Source organism: Myotis myotis, unplaced genomic scaffold (assembly GCF_014108235.1).
Source record: "Myotis myotis isolate mMyoMyo1 unplaced genomic scaffold, mMyoMyo1.p scaffold_m19_p_37, whole genome shotgun sequence".
NCBI lineage: Eukaryota > Metazoa > Chordata > Mammalia > Chiroptera > Vespertilionidae > Myotis > Myotis myotis.
The window spans coordinates 587,639-606,290 of NW_023416343.1; the positions used below are offsets into that span (position 1 = coordinate 587,639).

At 53.6% G+C, this 18,652-nt stretch overlaps 1 protein-coding gene across 7 annotated transcripts; it reads right to left on the reverse strand.

Annotated features, from left to right (window-relative positions):
* Positions 1-10: 10 nt before the first annotated feature.
* On the reverse strand, positions 11-18,441 carry CHFR (checkpoint with forkhead and ring finger domains). Of its 7 annotated transcripts, none has more exons than XM_036303526.1 (17): positions 18,147-18,437; positions 15,859-15,958; positions 13,695-13,804; positions 12,847-12,906; positions 12,526-12,732; positions 10,974-11,138; positions 10,527-10,686; positions 9,559-9,713; positions 9,311-9,473; positions 7,120-7,283; positions 5,599-5,715; positions 5,091-5,174; positions 4,514-4,584; positions 3,636-3,723; positions 3,102-3,209; positions 2,397-2,469; positions 11-1,165 (listed from the first exon to the last, which is right to left on the reverse strand). In XM_036303526.1, exons 1-17 carry the CDS (start codon positions 18,277-18,279, stop codon positions 1,123-1,125), a joined length of 2,001 nt encoding a protein of 666 aa, XP_036159419.1. In that variant the 5' UTR covers positions 18,280-18,437; the 3' UTR covers positions 11-1,122. The 7 variants fall into 7 exon arrangements, 3 of the variants coding, with proteins under 3 accessions (XP_036159419.1, XP_036159420.1, XP_036159422.1); XM_036303527.1 differs by having other exon boundaries at positions 7,120-7,262; positions 18,147-18,436; XM_036303529.1 differs by lacking the exons at positions 11-1,165; positions 2,397-2,469; positions 3,102-3,209 and adding an exon at positions 3,210-3,340 and having other exon boundaries at positions 18,147-18,438.
* Between the last annotated feature and the right edge of the window lie 211 nt (positions 18,442-18,652).

Here is an 18,652-nt window from a genome sequence, read left to right on the forward strand (position 1 = left end):
AGGAGAGAGAAACAGACGCGGCTTGTTTATTAGATGTGGGAAGGAGGCCTTCTCTCACACACACTGCTGCTTCTCAGTCTGTATCAAGAGCAAGACAACCTTTGTATTCCTGAGAAGCAAAAAGGTTACAATTTTGCAAACAAACATAACAGGTGGTTTTAACAAAAGATAAAAAACATTTTTTCTTTTACAAATAACAAAACTTCAAGTATTATTCCAGATGACAGCAAACCCAACTGAGGACAGGGCAAGGACCAGTGGAAAGAAAGGCAACCTTGTGCTCTTGGCAGGAAGAGACGGCTCCAGGGAGGTCGTGGTGCCACCAGGGCTGACCTGCAACTGGCACTTTGGCCACCCATGGCCACAGCCCCACAGGAAGGAATAAGGAACATGGGGACACTGGGTGGGGCCCGCAGCTATGCTGAGGGAGGAGCAGCAGGGCCAGCACTTTGCTTCCTCGTGGGCTCCGGGTGGTGGCAACCCAACTGGCCCACGCCTGGGAGGGGGCCGTGCACTGTCAGTGTCCAGGGTTAGCAGTTCTGGACACCTGGTGACGTTTTTATTAATAAAGAGAAACACGTTTATGCTTTCAAATACCATACTATCCCCAATTTTAGTCAATTTGTAAATTATAAATTATATTATTTGTGCTATAGTTTGTGGCATTTTAAATCTTACTAGAAGCATCAACCCTATTAAAACAAAAGCATGTAAGAGCTATGGGTTTCCCACAGGGCACTGCACAGCCTGTAAACCTTTTCCTTAAACAACAGAATGTTTCTGACAAACTGTCCTCTCTCCCCCATGAAACTTTTCTTGAAGAGAGATGTGCGTTTTAACCATAGTGTCATCACCATCAGGAGGAGGGACGGCTGGTGGCTATTCTGGCTGAAGCACTTCGGGAGGCCCCAGGCTCAGCCCCAGGCCCCCCAGGCCGCTACTGGGCCTCACTGAGAGGGTCTCCTCCACAGAAAAAGTCACACCAGGTGCTGGATGCACAGACCCCCAGCATGCCCTGAGGGAAGTGTAAAATGCCCTTAAAATGTTCATATTTAGTATTTCCTGAAACACGCTGTCATGGAGCCCTGTACTTCCAAGCCATCTTGGTGCATCCTCAAACGCTTAGTTCTTGAACCTCGTCTGTTCACAGATATGATTGAATTTCCTGCAGGGGGAAAGCAGTGAGATTACACACAAAGGCACCAGAGAATTATTCAAAGAAGCCAATTCTGAAATTGCCCGCTGGACGATCACATGAGAAATTGTGTGCATGGGGGGCTCACAGCAGTATATGTTTAATACTATCACAGAAACTAACCAAGGAAGCTTTCTTTTCTCCTTTTTAAACTTTAAAATAGAAATTGAAATTTTAGGTAATTTTCTTGGAGAAGAGACTCAAAGCTGCGTGTCCTCAGCATCCCCATGACACTGATGGACACACCTACAGTTTAAAAGTGGAGGTGAGCTTAGCCCTAGCCTGTATGGCTCAGTGGAAAGAGCATCGGCCTGCGGACTGAAGGGTCCCAGGTTTGATTCCGGTCAAGGGCACATGCCTGGGATGCAGGCTCAATCCCCAGTGTGGGGCATGCGGGAGGCAGCTGATCAATGAGTCTCTCTCACCGTCGATGTTTCTATCTTTCTCTCCTCCCTTCCTCCCCGAAATTAAAAAATATATGTATTAAAAAAGAAAAAAGTGGAGGTGAGCTTATTCCTTTAAGAGCCTTGTAGGAAACATCTGTGAGTGACCAATTTAGAGCGAACAGTCACCTGCTCACACCACCAGCGACAGAATCCAGTGTGCAATGGCACGCACACGAGCCTGTGGCTTGGGAAGGATGGTCTCAGTGACCATGGCCACTGATCTGGAAATGAGTCGGCTGGGAATGACAGCTGTGCTTACAGGACTGGAATGTGGAGAACATTTCAATGCAAAGTGTTTCATTAAATGAGATAACAGGAGAGCACAGTTCCCAAATGACAACCCTACTTTGTATACTATGTGACTAAAGTAGTATATTTATAAGGAGACTAGAGGCCTGGTGCACCAATTCGTGCATGGGTGGGGTCCGGCTGGCCTGCCCCGATCCGGGCTGATTGGGGCCGATTGGACCAGGCAAGCTGGGGGGAGAGGCCGCGGGTATCTGGCTGGCCCCGCCCCCTGGTTGAATTCCTGGTCGAGGGGATAATTTGCATATTAGCCTTTTATTACATAGAATTATAAAGGATACTAGCTGGCTAGTTCACAAACATCCCTACAAGCTGAGATAGCAACTTGTCCAAATACTTGAAAACTTCAGTTGGGAGAACAAGGTCTGCCTCCCTTAGGACTGTCAGCCCCCTCCAGCCATGAGGACCCGAACGGACGCTGCCCTGCCCAGCCGCACAGAAGCACTCACATCGCGTGGTGGGCCTTCACCTGAGTGCGGCAGTTGCGACCCCAATAGCAGTCGGGACGGGAAGTCACAGCCACTAGGAGAGAAAACCACAGTGTGTAACGTGCACCACACAGTCAGCCTGGGGGTTCACCTGGGGCTGAGAGGCGGCACTCTGTTGCGCATTCCACTAGTTTCCTCTCCCTGTTCCAGGAAAGGGCAAATGCTCACTGAAAACCCACTCAGGAAACGAGGGCACTCCAGCTGTCTCCAGGGTGTATTGTGCATCTTGTTTTAGAAACCCACACCACAGCCAACACCCAGGGCCTGAGCTAACACCAGGCGGGCGATGGCCCTGACACAGCATGGCACTCAGGCAGCCTCTGCCAAGAATACCAACAAAGCAGTGACTGGTCTGGCTCAGTGGGTAGAGCGTCGGCCTGTGGACCAAAGGGTCCCAGGTTTGATTCCAGTCAAGGGCATGTACCTTGGTTGCGGGCACATCCCCAGTGGGGGGTGTGCATGAGGCAGCTGATCGATGTTCCTCTCTCATCGACGTTTCTAACTCTCTATCCCTCTCCCTTCCTCGCTGTAAAAAATCAATAAAATATATTAAAAAAAAAAAAAAAAAAGAATACCAACAAAGCCAGACAGAGTTTCTACCTATTATGCCAGAGGGTAGAAGCCACAGAAAACAGAAGTGAGATGAGTGGGGAGGGGGTTCCTTACCTGGCAACTCAGAGGCCGGAATGTTCTGCCGATACTGGTAGGCCAGCTCCCGGAAGCTTCTCAGGCCGCAGCAGTAGCACAGCACGGTGCTGCCCGTGACTCTGTAATCTGGAAGAACACAGCCTCATGCAGGCATGGCCAGACATCAGGAGCATCAGTGTCCACAACAGCAGGACATACGTGGCCATGCAAACTAGCGGGGAACTAACGTGCTGATCCATAAAAGGGGAGACAGTGAGCTAGACGTTTGGGAAATAAGAACAAAACCAATCCGGATGCCAATGTATTTCCTTACTGCAAAACAAGTCCACTGGGATTAAAAATTTAAATATTTTTTTAAATCCAAAAAAGTACTGAGAAGGATAAATCTAACTTTTCTCTTGAGCTACTTCCAAGTATGCCACCAAAACCACACGCACATAAGAAAGGGCCTGTAACTTTGAGTGCCCAAAGCAAACATCACAAAGGAAGCTGTGCAAGGAAGGTGAGAGCCAGGGACCATGGACAGCGCCAATGTTCTCGAGAGGAGCTTACCAGACAGTAGGAACACACCCCTCTGCAGAGCCACCAGGCTCTCAGTCAGCACATTCTTCCACGTCAAACCCCTGGCCGCCAGGTAGTTCTGTGATGGCAAAACAAGGGGAACAGGAAAAACAGGAGCTTGGACAAAAGAGTAAATGGTTGTAATGGCCCTCAAAGGTGGGTAAATGAAGCCAAAGGAACTGTGGCAGGTCTTTGCAGAGGGCAGCTGCCGCCTTTCTGGGGCCTGCTTCCAATATGGCATCATGCCCACAAACCAGTGCACAGGATGCGTGTCCAGATGCTCCTTCAAAGCCTCACCAGGCAGCCGGCTCCCAAACCGCCAGTGCAGTCACACACACTCTACCCCTCTGCAGGGCGTGCCCAGCACAGGAGTGTGAGCCACCGACCTTGGCCGGAGCCATGCAGGAAAGCAACTGGCCCGTGAGGAGGGGACCAGGAAGCTGAGGGTCTGGGTCTGCACTCTGTCCTTCACACGCGGAGCTGCTCGGCTCCTGCCGTGCAAACCCACAGGAAGGGCCACGTGCACATCCACCCAGGACAGAGGTGCTCAGGGGCGTGCATGCAGGTGAGAAGGTCGCAGTCCTACGGGGGATGCTGCAGGGAAATGGGGTGAAGCTAAGTCCGTGGCGAGGGACTGATGTGCACACTGCAATTCTAAGAGCCGGGCTCGCCTCCTGTGAGCAGGAGTGGAGCCATGGAACCAGTTGCTGTGGAGTCATGGCATGATGGGCATGAAGGACACGCCTGGTTTTTGGAATATGGGGGAACAGACATATACCAACAGGGTGCTGAGAGTCAGAAAACGCAGTTATTTCAGTAACTGAGAAAGTTCTGGGGAGGTCTCCTCGGCCCTGGCCTGACCCATGTACCTTCAGGATGTCGGACTCGTAGTTGTTGTTGTTCAGCACCCCGTCCAGACACCTGTCGCCCAGGTGGAGTTCTGTTGGGTGAAGGGAAGCAATGTTACCCATTTTATAGACGTTTTGCCCAACAGCTAAGATAACCACGTTTCCTTCACCACAGAGTCTACAGAGAACAAAAAGCGCCACAACAAAATATAGCTTTACGCCGAGAACACGTGCAATGACCTCCGTTCCCTCCCTCCGGACATGCCAGCTCTCCAAGTCCCTCAGCGCCTGGGCTGCCGTCACAGGTCTGAAGGCTGTAGTCAGCCTGTGCCTCTTCAGGGGTGGGGATCCTTGTGCATACACAAGCTTCCTGGCTTTGAACTCAGGATCCCCTGAATTCTCCTGTTATTGCTTGATGCTAAGCTAATACTTTTTAATGGCAAACCCAGGCAGTGTTCAGGAAAAGGTAATTAATTTGTGGTGGCCTACAGTGGCTTTCTCCTCCTCTGGCACACAACAGGCCATGCCACCCTGTCCCGCCCTCACGTGCACCAAGAGAACATGCGGGGCTGAAGCGACCAGCTGAGAGCAGCGTTACCACAGAAGGGGGCCAGGCAGCCGAGGCAGCCGGTCCGGGCGCAGCCCCAGTACAGGTGACAGAAAGGCTGCAGGCAGACGGCACCTGTGGGAACAGCACAGTCACCAGGCAGGACACCTCAGTGAGGAACCAAGGCAAAGGGCCATCAGGTAAACAACAAACTCGATGTCACAGCAACTCCCAAACTCTACATCAAAGCATCGTATTTATCTACCAGATGTAAGTGACGCTGACAGAATGACTGTGGCCCTGATGGGGGGACAGAGGTATGATGCAGACTCCAGAAAGAGAACCGAACACGGAAACGCGGTGTGTGGTGGGAACGGCCTCACCAGTGTGGGAAAGGCCGCACAGGGACAGGACTTTGCAATGGAACACAGAACTGCATGCTCACTTCCCACCACACACAAATGTCAATCATGCTTGGAATCCTGAGCCTGAAGGACACACAGGCAAGGCTTTGCGGTGGGAGGTCACTCAGACAAACACGCACACACCCTGTACTCACACTGCTGGGGGGCGATGCGGGGGTCCTGCTCACGCTCTGCCCTCCGGTCAGGCATGGGCTGGAAGCAGCAGGTGCATATGGCGTGGCTTCCTTGCAGGGTGCACACGTAATCCTGGGCTGCAGAACAGACAGGATGTTCAAGCCGGGGTGTCAGGACACAGGCAGAGGGAACTGATCAGAAAACATCTAGAGGGGTGCCTACAAAGTGCGAAAGAGGACAGACCTACACGAACACCCAGGGAGAAGTCAGACCTATTCTCAACAGCAACTGATAGTCTACCACTGAAACGAAGGAGTCTAAATAGACTGAAAACAACCCAAGTTATGATTTGGTTCAGTGGCTATTCCAAGATTTCAAAGATCATGAAGGTTTTCTGCCATTTCCTACAAAGAAAGGTCAACCTACAGAGCACACACCATAAAACAATAAAGTGAGTTTTATATTTAATCTCAGCATCCTCCAAATAAACGAACAACAGGCCTGGGAGCAAAACGGCTGACCTGCACCAGACACTGTGTGCACGTGCCCCAGCCGGCCATGCAGCGCCATGGGCTCTGAGCACGCACACTTGCTCCAGGCCCTGTCCCGATGGGGACTTCCGTCTTCATTTTGTCACCTGGTGAGTGGCAGTCAGCAGGTAACCGAGCACTGCACTGTCCATCCCTGTGCACGTGGCCTACCCCACGGGAAGTCACTGAGAGCCACGGCATGGCATTGTGGCAGCTGGTTAAGAATGTGGCTCTGGCCCTAACCGGTTTGGCCCAGTGATAGAGCGTTGGTCTGCGGACTGAAGGGTCCCAGGTTTGATTCCGGTCAAGGGCATGTACTTTGGTTGTGGGCGCATCCCCAGTAGGGGTGTGCGGGAGGCAGCAGATCCATGTTTCTCATCGATGTTTCTAACTCTCTATCCCTCTCCCTTCCTCTTTGTAAAAAAATCAATATATTTTTTTTAAAAAAGAGAGAATGTGGTTCTGGCCCTGGCCAGTGTTGTTCAGTTGTTGGAGTGTCTACACTCCAAAGGGTTGCGGGTTCAATTCCTGATCAGGGGCATGTATCTGGGTTGCAGGTTCAATCCCTGGCCCTGTTTGGGGTCATAACCCATAGGTTACTTGTGTCCACGCTCCCTTTCTGGATGCCCTGGGCCACTCCACTGGAACCAGGCAGTGGGCAGACAGGGCTCAGGGTGGCTCTGGGAACACCACGGCCCATTGCTGGGAAGAGGCCAGTCTCTCACTGGAAGGGCCCATGTGTGATGCCCATTTGGCTTTGGTAAGCAACACTGGGAATACCAGCTGTCGAGCAGTGGCTGTGGGTGGCGAGTGTGAGAATTAGGACTGAATCCCCAGGAGTGTCCAGGAGCAGAGGCCCAAAACAGATATGAGAAGCAGCAAGCTACTGGTATGAGAGGGGTGGGACCACCAGAGGCAGAGGGCAGGAGAGGAGAAAGGAATCAGCAGAAATGCAGCTGCATCCCAAGTGGTCGTAGCGGAGCCACAGCACAGAGGGCACGGCTGTCTCACCTGTCGTGACGCTGGCAGAGGTCGATGGTGTGTCACCAGAGGCCTGTGGTGGCCCCTGCTCGCTGCCTGGCCCTGAGCAGAGCAGGGGCGGTCCCATCTGCCTTCGGTACTCAGGGCACTGTCTGCACACGATGCACGGCTGACTGCAAGGGGAGCACACAGACCTGAACTTGGGCTAGGGGACAGCCGTGCTCAGGGGTGGGGGAGGTGGTGATGGAAAAGGCCAGACCCCCGGGCCTGGCAGTGCCCTCTCTGTTCATGGACCTCATCACCACTTCAGGCTCAGCCCCGTAGCATCTGCTGTGGCCCAGTGAGTGCTCCGTGGTGAGCACCCCACTGTCCTTGCTCACCCCAGAGCAGCAGCAATCAGAAGGCTCTGCTCTCTGCCACCTCCCAGCTCCCTTTCCTGTGCGGATTCCAGAGCCCCTGCCCCTCAGCTGCTCCTGGGGTCCAGAGGCATCGTTGGCCCACCCCTCGCTTTGCAAGATGTCCCAGGGGCACGGCCACTCGGTCCCCACAGGGAACAGGACGCGCTCTCCAAGGTTCGATGCTGGGCAAGCTGGGTACCGCATTCAGAGGTGCTCTCAGGCCCCCCAGGGTACGCAGGACTGTCACCCTGGCCACCCAGGAAATGTCTGCACATCATGAAAATCAGAGCAAAGGCACCATGGGTGAGCACTGTGTCCTCAGGAGCCTTCCCAGTGGCCAGCAGGAGCCCTGCACCACCTGACCTCCTGCAGTGCAGCTGAGCTTCCACACGGCGGGCAGTGAGAACCACCCATGAATGACGCACAGGGACCCCTGATCTCAGCCTGAAAACGCCTCCCTGGGCTGCACCAATGGCGGGAACCAGCGAGGGAAGAATGGGTCAGACCCGACTAGAAAACACACAAGCCTTGAGAAGAGGCTCAACCTCGTCCACCGGGAGCACCCCAGACCTTTCTGCGGGGCATTTGAGGACACCCATGTCAGAGCCCAGCGAGGCCCCTCCCGCTCAGAATCGAGCCTAACTGGACCCCTTCCACCTGCTCCTCACCGAGAAATGACTGGACACGAGCACGAAACTACTAGGGCAGAAACCACTGCAGCACTGCTCCTGCGTCAGAACATCACAAGACCACACAGTCGGGGGCACGGTCAAGCCACGTGCTCCTAGTCACTTCTAAGGGCAGCCCATGTACTTTGCTAAAAAAGTGTTTGTGACACAGATGAGTGGCCAGATGGATAAACAAGGTGTTTGCACTAAAGTAATTTTTGGTTTCCTTTTTGCTTGTTATTTGTGAAGTTTTGTGAAAAGAAATAATGAAAAAAAATTTGGGTGGTATTGCTGTCTTTTTAACTACCATGACCTGATGTAAAAATTCAGACCCTGGCCTTCTGAGCCAGGAGCCTCAGCATCCCACAGCAGATAAAACACAGTCTCCCAGAATGGCATCCTCCTGCCCTGGCCAGGTGGCTCAGCTGGCTGCGTGTCATCTGATGCACCAACAGGCCGCTGGTTCAATTCCTAGTCGGGGCCAGCCCTGGGCTGTGGGCTCAATCCCGTGGGGGGCTTGCACGAAGCAGCTGATCCATGATTCTCCCTCTCCCCTCTTCTCTCTCTAAAAGCAATACACTTTTCTTTAAAAGAACAAAAACGAAAACTGCAACCTCTCGGCCAGAGACAGTGGCGATTCTGCATTAACACCCTGACAAACGATAAACCTTGGAATGTACGCTGTAGACTTCATGGTCCTGGACAAGCTACAGAGAAGTGTGCTTCCGTGGGACAGGGAACATGTTCAACCCAACTGTCACGGCCGGTGAGCCAATGTGTGAGGAGAAGCCAGCAAGTGGAAGGGTAGAGCCACTGTGGCCATCATCTCACAGAGCTCAACCATGCCATACACTTTAAACGTACAGAGTGCTGCACGTCAATCACATCTCAATAAGCTGGAAACAGGTACAGGCAAGCAACAACCAAACAGAATGCTCCATGTATACTTGGGAAAAGGAAGGTGCTGAAGGAGGCGGGCAGCCGGTGCCCCTCCCAGTCACGGAGCGGGAGCTGCTCTCAGTGCCTTCCACTCCCTGCCACATTCAAGCCGGGAAGTCACTATCCAAAGTCCCAGGCAGGAAGCGAGCCCAGAACAGCAGGGAGATGACCGCTCAGGGCAGAGCCCGCCCCACTCCCTGCCAGGTGCAGGCTCACCTAACATCCGAGGATTCGCTGTCCACATCTGACAGGTCCAGCAGGTCCTCCGAACTGCCCTCCTCGTCCGAGAAAGACCTCCTGACTTTGGGCTGCAGCATGTCCTGAGTGATCTTGTTCCTGGTGGCCATGCTCCGCACATCTTCCTCGCTGCGACTCTTGTCTGGAATTCAAAGGACATAGCTCTGCTGGCAGGCGGGCCCTGGGGACACACCCTGGTCTCCGGGAGCTGGCGGCTGCCCACTTGCCTGGGTGCTGGAGAAGGTAGGCCTCCACCAGGTTGTTGAGGATGTGGTTTTTACAGATCCGCTCGACCGGGCAGCGGCATGTGGGGCACAGCGTGGAGCGCTCCATCCAGCCCGAGTAGCAGGCCGCACAGAAGGTGTGCATGCAGGGCTGCAGGCTGAGCATGAGGACAGGTCTTCAGACGCCCTGCAGAGCACTTGCAGGTGGAGCGCCTGCCCACCCGCCACAGCAGCCCTGTCCCCAGGGCACGGCCTGCCGGGAGCATCAGAAGCTGGGATGCCCGGTCACGCACGCTGCCTCTTTCCCCAGAGGAGGAGGTGGCCTTGCTCAGGCTGAGGGTCAGTACAGAACAGAAAAGCAAGCACACCCCCGGCCCCCAGGGCTCTCGCCTCAGCAGGGCCCGGAGCCTGTGCTGCGTGCTGCCCACAGCTAGCAGATCTGCAACTTCTGTTAGTGACTGGGACTGCGCCTGACTCCCACATACCACCTGAGAAACGGCCCACCCGTGAAAACAGTGTTCAACCTAAGCTTCTCTCACTCGGTCCTTGTTAATGAAGAGAAACGAGAGGCCGTGTGGCTGTTTTGATCCAAGGGGGCCCTGAGAACACACTGTGACTTCAGGAACTGGAGGCTCGGAGACACCAAGCGCAAAGGTCTGCGTTTAAGCGGAAACTCGGACAAGTTAACTCTTCCCTGAAGCAAAGCAAGGAGCGAGGGTTCTCCGGAAGCCACACCTGGGACCTTCCTTCTATGTTAGCTATACGTTTCCTTAGCCAGGTACAGTTCACCTGGTCTACATCTGAGGTGGACAACCACTTAGGTAGACATGATCGTGTCAGCCAAGGCCACTGCCACATTAGTCTGGAGCCTTGGCCACTGGGGCCAGGTTTTCAGCTTGTTGCCGTGGACCCGACCCCAAATGCGACCCAGGGCTTGCTTCCTCCTGGGCCCAGCCCCCACGTGTGCACACCTCACGCAGTCATGCAGCAGGTCCTGGCAGATGATGCACGTGAGCGTCTCCTCCATCTTGTCAGGCTTCTCGGCCGCAGCTCTGACCTCCTCGAGGGTGCTGTGGGTGTCCCTACCCTGGTCAGCGACCAGCAAATGCAGTTTCAGGTTGGGCTCCCCATCTGCAAAAGAAAGGGACACATTGTGACTATCACAGCAAGGAGGAAACAGGGGTGCTCTTGTTTTACGAGTGTTAACCTGCAGGCAGAACAGTCCTTGCCAGCGTTTGAAGGGCATTTTTAACAGGCCCTCACGTCTCACATTGCAGTACACTCAAGTTTTGCTTTAGAAGAACAGTTCATGACGTAAAGAAGATGTTCAGGAGACATGGGTAAGAGTGAAGGCCCAACTGTCCAGCAGCAGCTGTGTCCAATATCATTTCTACAGAAACAAACCGTGAGACTCTGACCTCCTCTCATTCTCTTCGTAATGGGCTCCAGGCCCTCTGGATCCTGCGGTTCCGATGGAGGAAGGGATGCTCCTTCTCTGGGGACAACTGACGGGATGCTGGAGGGCTCCTCACTTGTCACAGGTGCACCACACCCTTTCGGGGAGATGCTGGCACCTCTGGCAACTGTGGAGACAAGTAGGAGACATTCTGATCCACCCCCTCGGAATGTCACTGAGCTCGTGGAGCTGGGCACACAGCACATCCGCAGGGAGAAACGCAGACATCTGTGATGGGGATCAGCCTGGGACGTTTCGTCTCCCCGGGGCCAATCCTCACGTGAGTCACCACATAACCCACACTGCTGACACAAGCTCACGGAGAGAGAGAGCTTGCAGAAGAGGGTGTAAGAGGAAGACCAGGCAAGCAGGGGTGGAGAGTGAGAACTGTTTCCCAAGGTGACAAAGAAAACAGGGAGAAAGCTGACTCCTGGGGAAAGTACTGTCTTCAAAAGCAAGAAGCAGAGTCATAAATTGAATGAATTTGACAGAAAGGTAAAAAATCTTTCCAATAACCTTTATCTAGTAAAGACCTCGTTTATGGTATTATATTACAATACATATCTAGTCTGTAATATTCAAATGGTTAAGTGTTGTTATTTTGGGGGGGAAATGGGCCTATTGCAGCTGAAAGAAAAAAGTTAGAATTGTTTTGGGAACCAATCATCTCGTGCACCAAGGGAAGGAAAGGGGCAGCTCCCGGGACGGTCCTGGCTCTGATTCTCACTCGGGCCTCCATGCTCAGTCGGGCTTCTCACTCAAGAAGGAAGACTATGATGATGCTCATGGTGAGAATTAACACAAGTGCTTGGCACCTACCCCACATTTAGCAGGAGCCTTGGAAGTATTTACTGCTGTTACTTTGCTAGGATACGCTTAGGTACCCAAATAGGAAAATTTCCCCAAGTTTACACAATTCCATCTGAACAATTTGCTTACAGAAAAGCTAATTCTAAAGATCATGTGGAAGAAAAACACGGAAGAATAGCTACAAATGTTAATATGTATAGTGTGGTGCAATGTAGGAAATCAATGTTGTAATAACACATCACACTGCAGCTAGATAGTCTGCATTTCCTCCAGAAACCAGGGAGGTAAGGAATTCATGTGTCAGGACCAAAATAAGTAAAACTGGTTTGAAATAATATGCTGCTCGAGAAGAGTCTTGAAAACATGATGCTCACCGAAAGGAACCAGAAACAAAGGCCACATAGAGTGGGGTCCTGTTTACATGAAATGTCCTGAGGCAAATCCAGAGACCCATGGAGACGAGTAGTTGCCAGGTGATTTGATGGTATGTGAACTATATCCCAATAGAACTGCACAAAGCACTATGGCACCATAGTCTCTGACCTCAGCATTTCTCCTGGGGCTGGAACAAGAATATTTCTTGCCCAGAAACCTTACTGCCGAGAGCCTGGTACCTGCTGCCCCTCAGAGTTCCTCAGTGGCCGTATCTGTCTCAGAACAACATCAGCCAGGATGAGTAAACAGAACCAAGACCCCCGTCTCACCAGGGCTGGAGGCTGGCACTTGCCCTGCGGGGGGCTCCATGGAAGAGGCAAAGGTTGCAGGGAAGAGGTCCGACGTGGATGTCGATGGCTGTGGCTCCTCAAAGAACGCCTGAGTGGTGGGCGACGACGGCAGGCCCTGGGGCTGGTCCCCTCGCCCTGCACCTGAGGTATCTTTGGTCGCGTGGAACATGTTTTCCTTTTTGGCTTCTGTAAGCACAAGAGCAGCAGCAGGAGTCGTCAGGGCTCGCAGCACCGCTGCTGTCCAGGCCAGCAGGTGGAGCGGCTCCTCACACTCAAGTCCCCTGCTGTGATGGCACTCACCCGAGGATTCCTGTGCCACGCCTTGCTTTTCATTTAGCGCCTCGTAGCGGTACGCCACGTCTGGAAGGAATTAGCCCGGTCAGACCAGTGTCGGCCCGTGCACCAAGCCAAGCTCATTTTTCTCTTCTCTTCCCTCCAGCCACTTTGTCCTGCTGACTATCTGACTATTCGGCCACTTACAACGTTCACCAGTTACAGGGTTTATAAAGCAAATGACCCAAAACATCTGAACCAACTTTAAGCCTCAGGAGAACATGTCTGGAGTCAGGAGGCCGACAAAGGGAGGCACGGCACCGGCCAAGCCAAGAATCTGCCTTCCTGTCCCTTCTGTGTGGCCAGGGGCCGGCCCTTCTCTCTGTTTCGGGAGAAACCTTTGAAAGATTCCTCCCTCCCCTTGCCCAGTATCATGCTTCCTCCACAGACACAGACGCTCCAGCTGAAAAGGCCTAGTGGAGCCGTCGGAGCGCTGCTCTCTCCTGCACAGTCTCCAAAATCTCCACCCGGGGTCTCCACCCCTGCTCTTGGGTCTTATTCCCCCAATGCAGATTTCCTTTACTTTACACCTAACCCAGCCCCACTCCCTTCTCCGTGGCTGCCACAGAGGTTCACGGTCATGACCACGCCAGTCTGTTTTGAAGAAGGCCAGGGGCTCAGACGGCAAGGTCAACTCTCCCAATCTTGAACAGACACTACCCTCACAAGAACCTCCATAAACAGTAAAGAGCTAACACGAACGTTCCTACAGGAAAAGTCTGCATCAATAGACTCTTTCCGCGAAGCATCCCGGCTACAGCAGGACGTCCCCACCGCAGAGCACGCAGGTGTCCACCCAGCGGGCTCCCTCTTACTGTGCTCTGGCTCATTCTTCCTGTACACCACGTAGAGGACATCGCCCGTCTGCAAAGGACAAGTCTGCTTCTTCACAACCTTCAGCGCGTTAATCACCGTGCCATTGGTGCTGCGGAGACAACAAGGTGCAATTCATCCTGCCTAACATCACTGGAAGCTAAACATCTCCTGTTCTACCACCATCAGGAAGCAGGTCATCCTACCCCTTGGATACGTGCAAGCCTATGCTCACTGCAGCAGCATGCACAACAGCCACGATGTGCAAGTGCCCTACGTGCCCATCGACAGATGATGGGAAAAAGAAAAAGTGGTGTGTATATACAATGGAATGTGACGTGGCTGTAAAATAGAATGAAGTATTGCCATTTGCAACAACGCGGATGGACCTGTGCTGAGATGGTACTGTGCTGAGTGAAGTAAGTCAGACAGAGAAAGACAAATACCATGATCTCACTTATAGGTAGAATCTAAAAAACAAAACAGAACAGAGTTACTAGAGTGGGGAGGGGCTGAAGGGCCAGTTGAAATAGGTGAAGGGGTTTAAGAGGTGCAAACTTCCACCTATAAAGGAGATGAGTCATGGGATGGGATGGGAAGTACAGCACAGGGAATCCAGTCAACACTACTGTGACAGCTGTGTAAGGTGACAGCTGGTGGCCAGACTCATCACGGATCATATCATCATGTACATAAACACTGAATCACTAAGATGTACACCTGAAACTAATACAATACTGTGTGTCCATTATATGTCAATAAAAAATTAGCACATTGAAAATGGTCCAACACTCAGAAGAACGATGTAAACATTTGAGGAGGCAAAGACGCAAGTGCCACCTTACAACTCCCTCGAGGAAAATGTCCCCTTACTGCAGCCCAACCAGCAGCCCGTCAGTCTGGTCAAGTGTTTAGCGTCTCTGCTGCTCAGGGCCTCTTTTCCTCCACTTGCCTCCTGGTGGAGCCTGGACTTGCGCTAGCACCTCTGGGCTTTGATTTCCAGTTTCCCACCTGCCTGTGCACTTAGCTCTGTCCACAGACCAGCCCATCCCTCCAGCAGCCGCGACCTAAGTCAGCTCATTAGTGGGCTGTCTACTGGAGAAGGTGGGGCCCTGCAGTCAGGGTCACTCCATGCGGTCAGGACACACTGCTGGTGGGAGAGGGCCAGTTGGCAGGGACAGACGGACAGGACAGGCTTCCCGAGGACTCCTGAGTGCAGACCTGACAGGAGAGAAGGCCGCACCACAAGCCATACAGCAGACAGTGCGGGCTGTGCGGTCACGCAGTCTCCATCCCCATTACTCAGCTCTGCCACTGCTGTGTGAAAACAGCCACAGACAGCATGTCACTGGAGAGCTGTGCTATGTCCCAGGAAAACTTCCCTTAGAAAACCTGACGGCACAGTCACAAAACCGCCAGAGCCTCCACTGCTGGGCTTCTCCTCATGCTGCACGCTCAGCTCTCCCTAAGCAAACCACCTGCTTTCACTCTGCTGCTTACGCCCCTGGGGGGACGACATCCCACCACTCTCAGGCGACAGCATGGCCATCGGGCCTTCCTGCTCTCATCTCCGGTCCAGATCTGCACCCCCCACTCACTCGGACTGTGCAGAGCACCCCGTCCCTCCAGACCTCACCAAGGAACGCAGCGGCTCTGAGAGCTGGAAAAGGCAGGGAAGGGATTCTCCCCTGGAACCTGCAGGAGCCAGCCCTGCCTACACCTTGACTGTAGTCCAGTGAGACCGGAGTGGAACTCGGACCGCCAGAACTTCAAGATCATGGATTTGTACTGCTCTAGCCACTAAGTTTATAGTCATTTGTTACAGCAGCCACAGAAGCTAATACCTCACACAGCCCATGCAGGAGAGCCAGGACTGACGCAGGCGGGTGGCTGTGGAGGCAGCATGGTCACTGTGATGAGACGTAGAACCCCACCTGCCCCAAGGACCAGAGGGACAAGAGGGCCAGGCTTCCAAATGAAAGCCAGTTCCTAGTCTTTTGTCCCCGACACCGTCAGTTACCAAGAAGCACACTTCCTGAGATCCTGAGGCCTGGCCAGCCACCACAGTAAAGAACACCAACCCTCATTCCCTCTCTAGTCACTGGCTTCCAGTCAGGTTCCGGAAGCTACGAGACGAAAAGGAACAGCAGCTCAGAAAGAGCTTACCTGGTATCTTCCAGCAGCACCTGACCAGATTTCTCGTCCCAAATAATTTTACAGTGATCTCCAGAGACCAGCTTATTGCCAGGAAACGAAAGGTCGCAACCTAAAACACAGAAGGAGACTCCTCAATACAACTGTGGGTGCCCTGCACAATACTGCGCTTTGCTGAACCACAGAGAGCAGGTTTGCATGTGGGTGGAAATCAGGGCCCACGGTGTATGCACTTCAGGAGACAACGCCCAATCAGGAAGCTGCAAAGAAAAAGTTCCAAAGGATTTAAGTGTTAATCCCGAATGCAGAGAGAGGGATGTGTCCTGAACCTCCCCGACTGTCCATTAGGGGATAGGACACCCTATCAACACCTCCAGCGAAACAGCAACAGCTTCTGGGGGAGAGTTTTACAACATGCACACATATGTAGCTGGCCTGATACTAAAAAATACCAACGGGTTTAGTTATGTAATTCTTCAGTATTCTAACTTAGTCTTTAATTTCTTCTCTGTGTAACCTAAGTTTCACAAACCATACAAAAGTGAAGCAATGGCAAAGGGTCACATAAAATATGACTGAGAAAATGACCATAGGCACACATACATGTTTAAGACAATTAAAAACAGCCCTAGCTAGTGTGGTTCAGTGGATAGAGTGTCAGCCTGCGAACTGCAGGGTTCCGAGTTTGATTCCAAACAAGGGCACATGCCCGGGTTGCGGACTCATCCCCACTAGGGAGCATGCAGGAGGCAGCCGATCAATGATTCTAACACTCTCCTTCTCCCTTCCTTTCTGAAATAAAAATATATATATTAAAAAAAGGAAATTAAAAACAGAAGGGATGCAGCTATAGCTAAACACAACCCCTCTATCCTCATTAAATGCAAAGAGAAAAATCCTCAAATGCTTTGTTCTGTCCTTAAATCTAAAGACTAACAGCTTCCAGTACAGCAACTTTAGGTGTTGCTGGAAAGGTTATTACATTCACTAGAAGGACTTCTATTAGGAAGCAGATTAACTCCTTGTATTAATATGTAAAGTGACTCTGTGATACCGCGTTAAAATAACAATGGCTCACATTCAGTGCCAGCTTTAAGGCAGGCCCCTTGAAAGCGCCCCACACCAGGGATCTCCTCTAACTTCTGCGGGCACTGTGAAGCGGGCAGGAGGGCACAGCAAGTCAGGGGGTGCCAGGCGGAACCTCGGCAGTTCCTCTCCAGGGCTCTGGTCTTCACCAAACTTCCAATAACATCAATTAAGACAATTAGTTTGTTTTTTAAAAGTTTCTAATGACAGGTAAGCACTTCCAAAGTTGTAAAAAAATTAACTTGATCCTGGGATTTAAGACGACCAAAGAGAACCCCACAAAACCACCCAAAATAAAAACAGCTGCACGTCCATCATGAGGGATAAAATGAAACCAAAAACACATGCTTTTAAACAGTAGTCTTTCTCATTCCCTCTATTTTAAAGTACACAGTCAGAGTGATCATTTATTTTCAGGCAAACTAAGTGTTTGTGTTTTGTTTTGCTTTCTGCCTGATCAGTGCATTTCTCGAGTCAATGACGCGATGGGTGGTGGGCAGGCCCGCAGGGCAGGAAGGGGGGGGGCGGGGGGCCGGGCACCTTCTCTCTCGGCAGCTGCGGGACTTGGGCTTCCCCAGTCCCTGGGCCAACACGTGCTTCAGGGGCCTCGGCACCGGGAAGCCCAAGTCCGGTGCGGGGGCTTGAGCTCTTTCTAAGGAGGAGGCCCGCGGCGACCCCCTCCCTGCAGTGCTGCCTTAGCAGCGTCTCACCCGGGCGGTCCATTTCCACGTTATCCCCGGCTGTTCTCTGGCTCCGGGAACTCCGGGGCCCTCGGGTTGAGCGCGCTGTTTAAACCGAGCTCTGCCTTTCCGGCCGCCGCCCCCACCGGGGCCTCAGCACCGAGGTCGGACGGGGTGCTCCGGGCAGTAATAGTAACGGGGCAGGGCAACTGCACGCGGGGACGAGTCGATCGCCTCCCCCACGAAGGCGTCCCCGGGTTAAGCAATCGGCGGAGCACTCGGCAGTGGCGGGCGCACCCCAGTGAGTAAATAAATGGCCGCTCTCACGGGAAAAGCTGGTCCGCACGGCGCCCCGCCCAGGGCCTCCCGGCTCCCGCCCCCGCGCCCCGTCCCCACGCCGGACACGGGTCCCCGTTCTCCGACCCCACCCGGCCACTCGCCCCAACCCCGGCTCCCGTCCCCGCCCTCCGACCCCACCCGGGCCCTCGGTCCCCAGCTCCCGTCCCCACCCCTGTGCCCGGCCCCGGCCAGCACCTCTCTTCCGCCCGAAGGTCCACTCCCGTTTCCGCAGGAGAACGTGCGGCTCGCCCTCCTCGGCGCCCAGGCGGAGGAGCCGCCCCCACGGCTGCTGCGGAGGCGTCTGCTCGCCTTCCCCCGGCTGCTCCATCCGATTCACATCTGTCGAGACTCCGACCCGGAAACGTCGGGACGGGCGGCTGCCCGCGGCTCCGCCCTGTGGCCTCCGGGCCTCAGCGCCTCCGCCGCGCCGCCTCCCGCGAGCCGCCCGCCCGGCTTAGCCCCCGCCCCGCGCCGAACCCGGAACCGGCCGCGCTGCCGCTGCTGTCAACAGACATCGCGGATTCCTCAGCTGATCCGCGGGGGCGGGGCCCGCGGCTGCGATTGGCTGGGCGAAGCGCCCACCGAGCGCGGCGGCTAGAGTGGACGCGGGGGGGGGGGGGGGTCGCATGCGCACATGGGAGGCTGAGGGCCGGGACGCCATCTTTGGTGCTGGCCGGGAGGTCTGCGTCTTCGGGGACCTC